The sequence below is a fragment of the Trichomycterus rosablanca genome, chromosome 7, assembly GCF_030014385.1.
Source record: "Trichomycterus rosablanca isolate fTriRos1 chromosome 7, fTriRos1.hap1, whole genome shotgun sequence".
NCBI lineage: Eukaryota > Metazoa > Chordata > Actinopteri > Siluriformes > Trichomycteridae > Trichomycterus > Trichomycterus rosablanca.
In genome coordinates, this window is record NC_085994.1 from 23,050,639 (window position 1) to 23,064,093 (window position 13,455).

The 13,455-nt window shown below is 42.9% G+C and overlaps 1 protein-coding gene across 1 annotated transcript in view; it reads left to right on the top strand.

Moving 5' to 3' along the window:
* espn (espin) overlaps positions 1–13,455 on the top strand; it is a 90,137-nt gene that overhangs the window by 9,441 nt on the left and 67,241 nt on the right. The window contains exon 3 of the mRNA XM_062998534.1: positions 12,938–13,124. Within this exon, the coding sequence (XP_062854604.1) occupies positions 12,938–13,124 (187 nt within the window). The remainder of the gene's footprint in view (positions 1–12,937; positions 13,125–13,455) is intronic.

The window sequence follows — 13,455 nt, forward strand, 5'->3', positions numbered from 1 at the left end:
ATGCACCAGTGCACAAGTACATTCTTAATAAGGACACCAGAGCCTTTCCTGCAATTTGTAAATCAAGTTCAAATCTCCAGGTGCATCTCCATTCATAAATTACATATCCCCACACCCCACCCCATTTTCCTCCCGATTGTGAATCTGTCTGCACAACCCGCGATCTGATCAAGGAGAGCCAGACCACTACATGCCCCCTCCAACACATGTCCAATCTGCCGCTTCTTCTTATCACCTGCCAGTGTTGGGTTCTTATATAGAGCTGTGTGTATGGAGATCCACGCTAAGCTCCATGAGCCCCCCACTCTCTGCATAATGCAGTGGCAGCAGGAAGAGACCTGCATGTAACCTTCCCTACCTCAAACAAGGTCAATTGACGGGCCACATTAGACCGCTGTACCACCCAAGCGCACAATGTTTCATCATTTCAAATGTAAATTAAATCTAGTATTAAAACAAGTTTGGACCAGCTGCTTACATGGCGTCCTGTGGGTTCTGATTCCAGGACATTATCAGTAGGTCCTTTAACGTTTGTCATCTGTGAGGTGGAGACTCTTACAGTGCATCCTGGGTGCTATTTCTTCCACGGGTAAATGATGCAGACATGATCATGGAGAAAACAGAATTTGTCAGACTAGTCATCCTTCTTCTATTACTCTGATGTCTAGCCCGTGTGTCCATTCTCTGTGTTTTCAACAATGAACAGGTGTTAACATAAGCACAGTTAGGGTTTGATGCACTGTGTGCTGGTCCGTTCCAAACCCCATAGCCTTCATGTCCTTTGGTATAAATGAGTCTTGGCTGCCCAACAATCTGTCAGTGGTTTGTGGCTAGTGTCTCTTTAGATTACTATTAGTGTCTACTCACTATGGCTGCCTGTAAGCACTCCTTGCTGTTTTGGAGATGCTTCATTGTATCGCCTTAATGATCTGGCTCTTATCAAAGTCACTCAGGTCTTTATACCTGATCATATCTGCTGCATTTAAAACACGTATTTTGCCACTCAGGTGGCGCAGCGGTAAAAAAAACAAAAACATACGCTGCAACCAGAGCTGGGATTTCGAATACATCGTATCGAATCTCAGCTCTGCCTTGTTTGGCCTGTTGTTCAGATGGGCGGGACTGAGCCTGATATGGGTCTCTCTCTGTCAGACTGGTGCAATTACGACCTCTGCTGGCTGATTAGAGGCGCCTACACAGAGATGAGGAAAGAGTGCTCTTAGGGTGTGTCTCTCCGTACACAACGCTAGGTGGCACAACACTCGTCAATGTGTGGGTGATAAGATGCATACAGCTTGCTGCCCACGTGTCGGAGGGGGCGTGGGTTAGCTTCAATCTCCTCGGTCAGAGCAGGGATCGGCATAGGCAGAGAGGAAGCATGACGCAATCGGGCAATTGGACGTGCTAAAGGGGGAGAAAACAGGGGGAGAAAATGCATTTAAAAAAATAATAATAAAATAAAACACGTATTATGAGCACAATACCTGCTGTATTGTATTTCTGGTTAACTTAAACAGTTTTAACATGGAATGCCAGTGGTGCCCATTGCCCAAGGCAATGCATGACAACTGTCTCTATAGATAAACTGTTTGCCACACATCTTAGGTAGGCAGTATAAGTCTAATACTATGTCCGTACAATTAGATGAAAAATTAACCTGTCCTACCAATGTTATGTGCTCGTAATAACATGCAGAGTTTGAAATTTGATCGGGCTAGCTGGTTGTAAGTTTAACATCCCTGCAATGGAGTCGCTGAGTGATACATCATCGTTTTATATATAAATGTGCCTTTTTGACACAGTAGACTACAATAATATAGAACGTTTGCTTTGGAATGTGTTCAGAACATTTGCAGAAGGTTTGTGGTGCTTTAAAACAAGACCACCAGAGTTCTTTCTCAGTTCCATACTAAAAAGCTTTCCATGGGAGACACCTTGCTTTCTCTAGAGTTCAACAGATGCAATGCTTTTGAAAATTTAATAAGAAAGAAAGCTGTGCTTGTGCTCCACTGTCCGCTCCTATTCAACAGTGTGTATGCCTCCATCACCGTGGTGACCGTTAGCCTAATGAGGTAAACAAATACTGGTGAATAGAGGTCTGCTTTCTGCTGGACCTGCATTGTGTTGATAGGGTTGTTTTTAAAGACAGGAGATAACAGTCTTACAGCAGAATCAGGGTTACCATGTCGAAACTCGGGAGGCTGTTTGTTATGGTCAACACCTTATGACCCTCAATTGGGTTTAAGGTTTTATTATCATTGGATTAATGGGTTCAGTACATGGCTCACTTTGGTTGCCATGTTTTGGCTTTAAGTTTCAGATCTGATCCCCACATGGTGGTGGTGTTGGTATCAACCACATAATCCTTGATTTGTTATGGTGCAGCTCAGTACAATGGTACCTCAAAACTCTACATCAATTGGCTCTGGGAGTGGCGAGTTTCAAGGATGTAGGGGAAACCTGTTAATGCAGTCCATGGTCCCGTGGAACTGTATATATTTTAGGCTAATGTAAAATAATGGGGTTGTTTTTGACACTTACACACTGAAAATACATATAATTTAAAACAACATTGAAATACTGCACTTTACCTTTACTTCTTTATTGTTTCCTTATGCTTCTTAATCGTTGAAATGCTTGATCTTAGAATACCGTATTACGTTCAGTAAAGCCTCATTCACATGAGAATCAGCAAATACCTTTTGCGCCGGCTGTGCTGTTATGTTCTATTGAGTGTAGCGGTGCACAAAGCTTAACGTGACTTATTATACTAAAACAATGAGCAAAGAATTTCATTAGTGAAAATAACTCATGAACTGTAATAATTAAGAGAGGTTTAGAGTTCCTCTGTTGTTCTTGTAATACAATAAGTCACATTAAGTTATTTTTAATGATAAGCGTTTTAGAGTCTCTCGGAAAAGCTGACTCTCAGCAACCTGAGCTATAACAGAAGTTTAAAAGTGAAACAGGAGGAAAATCCAGCTAAACACAGATATATGTGCTTTCAGAGTGGATTTGACAGCTATTTCACACAGATTCATCTCATATTTGCACTTTGATGATGTTTTACCGCACCGCACCGCTTTCTCGTTTAAGGGCTGAACAAAACGGCAGACACACGTCGAGTTTAAGGTAAGCGTTGAGTTTAAGGGTACAAATTTCTCGACAAAGGACGTAGAGTTTCAAAGATTTCGAGTTTAGGGGACGTCGAGTTACAAGGTACCACTGTATTTAAAAGCAGGTTTTTGTCAACTAAGAAAAATAAGGTAGTTTAACTCATTCGTAATTTAGGTCATAATTCTTTCAGATTCTTACAAATGCTTATTACTACGATCAGCACTGAGCAGTAGAGGTGTAAACAAGTGTAAATCTTTTGTAATGCAAAAATGTAGCAATGAGCAATGTTGGAAGTTACAATGGACAGGTGCATTCGATACATTATATGGCCAAGTATAAGTTGTGCTGGTATGAGTGGATCAGACACAGCAGCACTGCTGGAGTTTTTAAATACCGTGTCCACTCACTGTCCACTCTATTAGTCACTCCTACCTAGTTGGTCCACCTTGTAGATGTAAAGTCAGAGACAATCGCTCATCTATTGCTGCTGTTTGAGTTGGTAATCTTCTAGACCTTCATCAGTGGTCACAGGACGCTGCCCACAGGGCGCTGTTGGCTGGATATTTTTGGTTGGTGGACTATTCTCAGTTCAGCAGTGACAGTGAGGTGTTTAAAAACTCCAGCAGCACTGCTGTGTCTGATCCACTCATACCAGCACAACACACACTAACACACCACCACCATGTCAGTGCTGAGAATGATCCACCACCCAAATAATACCTACTTTGTAGTGGTCCTGGGAGAGTCCTGACCATTGAAGAACAGCATGAAAGGGGGCTAACAAAGCATGCAGAAAAAAACAGATGGACTACAGTCAGTAATTGTAGAACTACAAAGTGCTTCTGGTATGGTAAGTGGAGATGATAAAATGGACAGTGAGTGTAGAAACAATGGACAGTGTAGTATATCCCTTCTCACTGCTACAGACCGCTACCCTGACCAAGGAGGGCCGTACATAACACAGGTTCACTCCGACGTGTGTAAATGCAAACCCCTTCTTTTTACCTGCCAGTGTTCACACAGACATCACTTTTGGGTACGTAGAGTAACGCACTACTCTCTGTTATTTCCCATTTCTGTGGAGACACCTTCCACCAACCAGCAGAGTTCGCAATTGCAGCAGTAAAGAGGAATCCCTTCAGCCCTTCCAATTTCAGACATAGAATAGAATGCCTTTATTTGTTATATATACATATACAGATGTACAGCACAATGAAATACTTTTTCCGCGTATCCCAGCTCATTTGAAAGCTGGTGTCAGCGCGCAGGGTCAGCCATTGTACATCGCCCCTGGAGCCGAGAGGGTTAAGGGCCTTGCTCGAGGGCCCAACAGTGGCTGCATGGCAGAGCTGATATTTAAACTCCCAACCTTTTAATTGATAGCCCAAAGCTCCACCCACTAGGCTTCAGACAGTACAGTGAATTCAGAAAATATGAGCATATCACACCAATTCTCCGTTCTCTTCACTGGCTCCCCGTCTCTGTCAGGAATGAATACAAGGTCCCACACCTCACTCACCAGTGTATTTATGTATATGCTCCCACCTATCTGAAAGAACTGCTCACCACACAAACCTCATTCCGATCCCTCTGCTCTACAAATTCAAATTGCCTTCTCCAACCAAGAACCAAGCTCAGTACCATGGGTGATCGGGCCTTCTGGTCTGCTGCCCCTCGCCTTTGGAATGCCCTCCCTGACCATTTGAGGGTACCACAGACGGTTGGAACTTTTAAAAAAAGACTCAAAACCTTTCTTTTTAATTTTTAATTAATGTAGTGTAGTGATCTTTGAAATTGCTTATTTATCATTTTTTGTAGTGATGTCTTTTATCTTGTGGCACTAGTTTGAGATTTGTATTAAATGTAAAGTGCATTACAAATAAAATGTATTATTATTATTATTATTATTATTATTAGGCTACCACTGTCCCCAGCCATAGCCAATTATGTCAGTGTAGTCTTCTGGCCAGTCGATAGCACTGTTAAGATTCAAACCCGAGAGCATTAGATCAATACACCATGTATGCCAACACTATTTCTAATTATTAAGTTGATGTATTTCAGCCACAGCTATTGCTAATGTGTTAGTAACAGTTATGTAAAATTATTCCTATGGTTCCAACATTGTGGCAATAGTTTGACAGTTTGGTATGGAAAACCTTGACCTGCAGATCTTGTCCATGATCAGGTCCTGACCTCACAAATACTCTTACTTTTAAATAAATGGGCATTCCCACAAACAAACTCCAAAATCTGGACAAAAGTGTTCCCAAAAGAGTAGAATCTGTTATAGTCCATATCTGAGATGTTCAACAAGCCAGCAAGACAAAAACCCATCCAAACCCATGCTCAAACTAGGTCACATGATCTACCGTACAACAGTTTGATACCCTTAAAGAGACCATTAAGCTGGAGTGACTTGGAACCCCCTTATAAAACATTTTTTTCTTAGCACATAACTAATAAAAACAGAGGAACAAAAAAGATGTAGGCTTAGCTAAGCTCAAACACAAATAAATAAAAGGCCTGCTGCCCTGAATTGTGAATCAAACAGCTAATTTGTTACCCTGTTACCTCGCTATCTTTTCAGAACAGTCAGACGTGCTGGCTATCATCAACTGACATTCGCTCTACTGTTCCCTGGTGTGGAATGTGTCCATCATTTAAGATATCAATGTCCTTTTGTGAAATGGAGAAAGGGATCAGAGACACTTAGATAAAGCACTTGGACAATAAACACAAGCGATTTATGAGACCGGATCAGATTGGACCAGCAAGAGAGGATCAGATTTTGCTATTGTTTTGCCCGTATCCTGTTGTCACAGGCTGTGACCAGCGAGTTGTGGAACTGCACTGATAAAGCTGAAGGCTAATATATATATGACATGAGGTGGACGGCCATAAAACTTGCCAGAGACATAAAACATCACATTGAAGTGAGCAGTTATGTAATCAGTTAGTGCAGATTAAGGGCTTTTGGCTGAGCTTAGCAACCACTTAGATCAAGAGAACAGAGAGAGACAGAACAGGCTTAAAGCATATAAACATTAAAAGACTTCTATTAACAATCAGAGCCAGTTTACTCTAATTTGCTAATAAAATGTAGCTACTAATTAGCTTTACCAGGGTCTGTTTTGAGTATTACAAGCCATTAACAGTTACAGTAGAATAGTCGAGGGTTAATCTGTCACTGTAGCATAGTATATTAAACTGTAAACCTCAGTGACCGCTGCCCTCGGATCAGGTCAGGGCATCAACTCAGCTCATCAACAAGTGGTTTATAGTTTAAACAAGAAGATTCTTTTAAAAAGGCGCTTGGGTGGCGCAGCAGTAAATTATGCTAGACCACTTACACTGGCATCCAGAGTTCAAATCCTCATCGGTGCAACCAGCCTGTTTGGCCTCTGCGTATAGACATGATTGGTTATGTCTAATGATGGTGGCTGGTTGAGACCGCACGATGGATTGGCATCCTGTCTGGGGTGTGTTACTGCAGTATAGCCTCCAGAAAAGCCAGATCCACCACAACCTTGACCAGGATTAATCAGTGGTAAAACGGGACAGTAAAATTAAATGAATTAAAAGTGACAGTGTCTAAAGTCCATCCAACTACCATCCAAGTTTGACTCTCAGCCGTGCCATCGACTGGGACAGGCATCCAACAGACACAAATGGTCATGCCTGTGCGTGGATAATGGTTTTTCCTGTCTGTTGCTGCATACTGCCATCATTGTCACTGGGTGTGAGGCATCAGCTGAGCGGTGTGGCTAGGATAATGCACTCACTCACTGTCTTAACCGCTTATCCAATTAGGGTTGCCGGGGGGGGGTGTTAGCCTATCCCAGCTTTTCAATGGGCGCAAGGCACACAGTAACACCCTGGATGGGGCGCCATTCCATCGCAGGGCAGACATACACATACACTCACCCATTCACCTATAGGGCACTTCAGTGTCTCCAATTAACCTGACTGTTTTACATGGAAGGACCAGGACTCAAAAATGCTGATTTAAAAATAAAATAATTTTATTTTTAAATAACCAGAACACATAGAAACCAAAAACAAATCGGGAGAACTCCGATCGATGCCGCTGGGTGCCGCAGGCAACAGAACTGAAAAATAGAAAAAGAGAAAAATTTATAAAGAGGAGACACGAGCCGGTTGCGCTCACCGCTGCACTACACAGGCGTGAACGGTAATGAAAGGCCTAGTGCTTATAAGTGCTGGTATTAACCATCCGGGAATAAAACTTCCCAATTGCAATAAACCCCCAACGTTGCCAAGCGCAACAGACCGGTGACAGATTCGGCTACAGCTCCGGACGCGGGTCGCAGCAGCTGGAGAACCCCGATCTGTAAAAAACACAATGGGTGTGTTCGAAAAGCTAGTGCGCTCTCTACATAGGCAGCATTTTACGTCATCCTGTGCGCGCTCCCGAGAAGGAGGCTGTTCGAAATCCTAGATGCCTTGAAATCCTCACTTCTGAGGCATCTTCATATTTCAATGTTATTTTGGTTTAAGAACGAGTGAGCATCGGAAGCGTCCTTAGTGATCAAGGCTCTCACAGAACAAACATGGCTGACGGGGCGGAGAAACGAATAGAGTTCTTATTAAACGTAAATAAAATATTACTGATTTTTAACTTGTACCGAGTGTTTTTATTTGCAAGTTTGAGCTTGTCAGGAAATTTAACAGTTATCGGGACATGAAGGGAAATTCTATATTGACGTTAGCGTTAGTGCTGTGCTACCTCAGTTCATTGTTTTTAATGGCAAGATGCTAAATGCTAGACGCAAAACCCAAAACGCGATGGAAGCGCTATCTAAGTAGTGCGTTCGAATAACCTGACTTATTAGTCATTGACTAATTAGAATCCTCTCTACTGAGGCAGCTGCCTATGTAGACAGTAAGACAGCTCCCTAGGTTTTCAAACACACCCAATGTATGTCAGAATTAGATAATTTGAAGGCAGCGGATTCGAACCGGGGATGCTGGCGTCAGAGGCGAGCACTTTACCAACGGCGCCACCCCGAAGTTAGTGAATCCTTTTTGCTCAGCTCAATAAGAGCGCTGTAAAGAGGAGGCGTAGCAGCTACTGCTAGCTTTCTGCTAATGCTGCAGAAAAACGCCAGCGCTACAGGAACAAACAATAACAGCACGATGGCTGAGCGGTGTCGCACCACACTTTCCCTTTCAGAGATAAATCAAAAGCTATCTACCACAGCCTTCCAGCCTACACACCCGACCGACCTTATGCCACCCGGGGGTACTGTCTGACCCTAAAAAGGGAGTGTGGACAAGCTGCCATGAGTGTGCAAAAACAAAAGGTGTGACGCCCACTGCTGCACCGTGCTGGCTTAAATAAGCCAGGTGCAGCTGCAGGCAATCAGCCCTAATTGGAAGGCCTCCTATTTGAGGCCTTTGTTCGCTGTGCTCTGTAATGCCTGCGATGCCGGGAACCCTGGGTAAGTTTGCCAGCAGCCGCAGGCACCCTAATAGACTGCATGTTTTTGGACTGTGGGAGGAAACCCACGCAGACGTGGGGAGAACATTGCCCTACCGGGGGATCAAACCCAGGACCTTCTTGCTGTGATGCAACAGTGCTACCCACTGAGCCACCGTGCCGTATAAAATTCACTAATTTATTTATTGTCTGTACCGCTTTATCCTATTTAGGGTCACGGTGGGTACAATTCACTGGGTAAAAGGTGGGAAACACCATGGACAGGTCGCCAGTCCATCACAGGGCGAAATAATATAAAATATATCAATTAAATATTAACATTTATAATCTGAGGAATAAAAGAGGATGTTTTAAACGATAAAAATACTGCTATGGGTAGAAGAGTCGGACTTAATGCCAAACTGTTACCACACAGTACTTGGCACACATAGCATACAAGAGGAACAAGAATGGCTTTATTGTCAAATGTGTATACACAATGTAGTGTACACTAAAATTATTTTGTTCACACATCACAACCTATCAGAAGGTAACTAGATGGCAGGGCCCATTTACTGGCACATCTGGAGCGAGGTGGGTTATGCCAAGTTCACACTATGACTTTCCAAGTTGTCAGGTCGCTGTACAGTTCACACTACACAACTGGATCTCTTGTAATTGGGAGTCTTTCAAGTCGGTGTGGCTTTCACACTACACGACTAATCAGCAATAGGGTGTTCAAACTACACTATCAATCACCAACTGGAATCACAGGCGAGCTTCTCTGGCCTCCTAAACTACATTTTGTCTTGAAAACACACGCGAGAAGTGACGAGGGGTATAATGATACCACGTCCAAAAATGCACGTCAACAAGTAGCGAGCAGTCAAAGTTTGTGCGCTGATGTGCAACGTTAAATGTAGGAAAAATAAATGAATCTGAGTGGATTTGGCAACGCAAATTTTTGCAATGCAATGTTTCCCCCTCACCCCGTATCTTGCGTTCTCATTGGCTGTTCAACATTACACTTATTGCCAGTCGGCCGACTCATATCCAGATATCTAGCGGCTCGGATCGAGTTGTTGAGCAGTTCACACATAGCAATTGAGAGCCGAGTTTCGATCGCCGAGCAAACACCGAGTTGTTCCCGAGCCGGCAAATCTAGCGCCGACCAGTCGGTGAGCGAAAATCAGGGCAAAAATCATGTCGTGTGAACTAGGCATCAAGTGCTTTTCTCAAGAAGCCATTAGTGGCAGCTTGGCAGAGCTAGAATTGAACCATCCCAGGGTCTTAATTACTGAGCCACCACTGCCCCAAAGTAGGCGGTAATGAGGGAATCTCAATGTTGTTAGACACGGTTCATTTGCAGTACACACTAGCTTGTTGAACAATAACACACCCCAGTCAGAAACGCCCTCGCTGTCTTTCAGCAGTCAGTGAATACGTCTGTGCTGTGAATGTGACTGGGACATTTTGCACATTAAAGAGTGTCTGTCCTTTGTATAGAAGGTCAGAGGGGCTTTGTTAGTTAGCTGCACGGCCCTCAGTTTCATCAGCAATTCATCCTCTGACTGCTGCTTGTGTTACTGAAGTGACAAAGTTTTTCACTCAGGTCTAAATTATTTACACAGCTTGCTATCGAGCCAGATGGGATGTATAGGGCAGGAGACTTTGTGACATTATCATACATGATCATACATTTACTTTTTTAAAAGTGTTCAGCACATTTGGATTATTTAAATCATTCACCGTTTACCCTTTTTTGAATAATTTTAAGTAGAAATGCTTATTTGGTGTCTGACGCTGTATGAAAAAGTATGTAGCGTATTTACAACCGTACTAGCATCCCATTTCTTCTTGAAAATAAAGTCTGGGTACAGCGCACATACTTCAAACTTGCTTGTTTTTGAAGTGGTTCAAATGGCTCTGTTGTGCTAGCCTAGTCATTTTAGTGCAATTATAAATACATAAGGTAAAAATCTCTACACATACTGTAAATGTGTGCTTTGTGTACGTGTGTATATGTGTGTGTGTCCATGTAGCTTTCTCTTCTTGTCCATGTGACTGACCCAGCTAGATTACACCCATTAATCATTTACATGTCTGACCACTTCCTAATGAAAGAGGCCCCGATTGCGCAATGTGTTTGTTTATAATATTCAGCATATTTGTTCTGGCTTGTTTTTTTTTTATTATTGTAATTTTCGTTTATGTAGCACCTTTCACATACCCAATGACTCATTTATTTATTATCTGTTTTACCACAGCCTTGTCCCACTCAGGGTCACGGTGGGTGTAATTCACTGGGCGAAAGGTAGGAAACACCCTGGACAGGTTGCCAGTCCATCACAGGGCAAACACACACACACACAATTGTGTGGGCAATTTTAGTATCTCTTATTAACCTGACTGCATGTCTTTGGACTCCCCGAAGAAAACCCACACATACGCTGGGAGAACAAGCACAGTCCACACAGAAAGGACCTCTTGATCTGGGAATCAAACCCAGGACCTTTTTGCTGTGAGGCCACACTGCTACCCACCAAGCCACAGTGCCCTCATAACAATGGGGGAGAGGAAAACAACAAAACTTAGGCATGAAAGAGGAATAATGAGCAGTAAAGAGAAACATTTTAATTTAACTTTAAAGAAAGAGATGGTAAAGCAGTCACAAAGAGATTGTGGGAAGGAATTCCTAAGTTTAGCAGCAGTAGAACTGAAAGACCCGCCACCTGCTGATGCAAATCTCTATGAGGGACAGCGAGACGTCCACTGTGACAGGGCCAGTAAGGATAAATGAGCTCACTAAGGTATATAGGGGCGACAATATAGGGGCTTCAAAGCAGGCAAGATTAGTTTGTACTTGATATGGGGGAATATTGGTAACCACTGACGCTGTTGGAGGATGGGGGTGAGCAGGAGGGCACTTGACTGATGAACTAGGACAAAGGACAAATGTCAGGAACTAATGATTAGATGTCTGCATTACAGTCAATTTTCCAGATAATTTTAAAGGTCTTTTTTGCTTCCTCTTCCACCGGCTCCATCATTCAGTTCCTTCTACCTGTTTAGCCCTGACTAACGCTGAAACTAATGAAGTGCCACTAATCCTCTTAGAACCCCCATTGCTAACTTGTCAGTCAGGATCCAAATAAAACCCACTCCTTATGGGATTTAAAGGGGAGGTCCTTGCTCCTTCGCTGACATCCTGCTGTGAGTGGATGTGGTTAGGTTAGGCTTGATGTGTATCATCATGTAGTTTCTCTCTAAGTCTGTGGTTAGGCTTGCAAATAACAAACAGGCCAGGTAGGCACGCTACTGTGACATAAGCAGCACCATTCACAAATTATGGTTGTAATGATGGAAAATTTAAATATCCAATAGAGGGCAGGTCACAGCCGAAACATACCTACAGGCAAGATTCAGGTGGCGTGCCAATTTTAATAAAGAGTATGTTAAATAGGAACCCCATTAATGGTATAATTAAACGACTATGGCTTAGTATGCCATCATTCTTAAATTCCCACAAACTCTTCACAAAGAGTATTACATGTTTATTCTTAATATTTGATTAAACACATCGATATTTACAGAATTCTAAGAATTTGGACCATTTTAGTGTTAAATTACATTATTTTAGCTTTAGTGAGACAATAAATACAGCATACAGCTTATTTCCCCTTTTTCTATTATCCCCCCTAATTTTCTCCCCTAATCTAGTCGTATCAAATTACTTTGATTGCAATTTGCTTTACCTCTACCGATACAACCCACCACTGCTGACTGAGGAGCTTCGAAACGGACACACGCCCCCTCCGACATGTGTGCAGTAGCCTGCATCTTTTCACCAGCATGAGGCGAGTTCATATGCGGATCAGCTTTGTGTACGAAGAGCCACACCCTGATCAGCATTATTCCCCAACTTTATGCACGCACCATCAATCAGCCAGCAGAGGTCGTAATTGCACCAGTTATGAGGAACCCTGGTCCGGCTTATCCCACCCTGAACACCAGCCAACCGTTGTTCATGTAACCGCCTAACCCAGCCGGATGGCATAGCTGAGATTCAATACGATGTATAAAGCAAGCCTACATCTGTCATGGCATGGGGGTGCATCAGTGCCCACGGCATGGGTTACTGGTATAAGTGTAAAGGTACTATTAATGTGGAAGCATTTTAGAGAGACATGTGCTGCCTTCAAGTTGACATCTATTCCCAGTAGGTCCATGATTATTTCAGTAAGACAGTGCCAGACCTCATTATAAAGCTCTGATCCCCATTCATTGCCAAGATAAATTAGCAGATCTGGTATAAAGGAAATAGGTCTTTTATATCTTATATAATGTTTCTCTGTTCCCACATTTATTATTTTCCAGTGTTGTCAACTCCCAAACCAAGAATGGTGCCACACCTCTGTATCTTGCATGTCAAGAAGGACACCTAGAGGTCGTCCAGTACCTAGTGAAGGAATGTGGGGCAGAGTCAACTATCAGAGCCAATGATGGAATGACACCGTTGCATGCTGCTGCACAGATGGGACACAATACTGTCATTGTTTGGTTGGTAAGTAATTTTTACATATTTGTGGAAGTAAAACATATACACTGATCAGCCATAACATTAAAACCACCTCCTTGTTTCTACACACACTGTCCATTTTATCAGCTCCACTTACCATATAGAAGCACATTATAGTTCTACAATTACTGACTGTAGTCCATCTGTTTCTCTGCATGCTTTGTTAGCCCCTTTTCATGCTGTTCTTTAATGGTCAGGACTCTCCCAGGACCACTACAGAGTAGTGGGTAGTGGATCACTGCAGTGACACTGACATGGTGGTGGTGTGTTAGTGTGTGTTGTGCTGGTATGAGTGGATAGGACACAGCAATGCTGA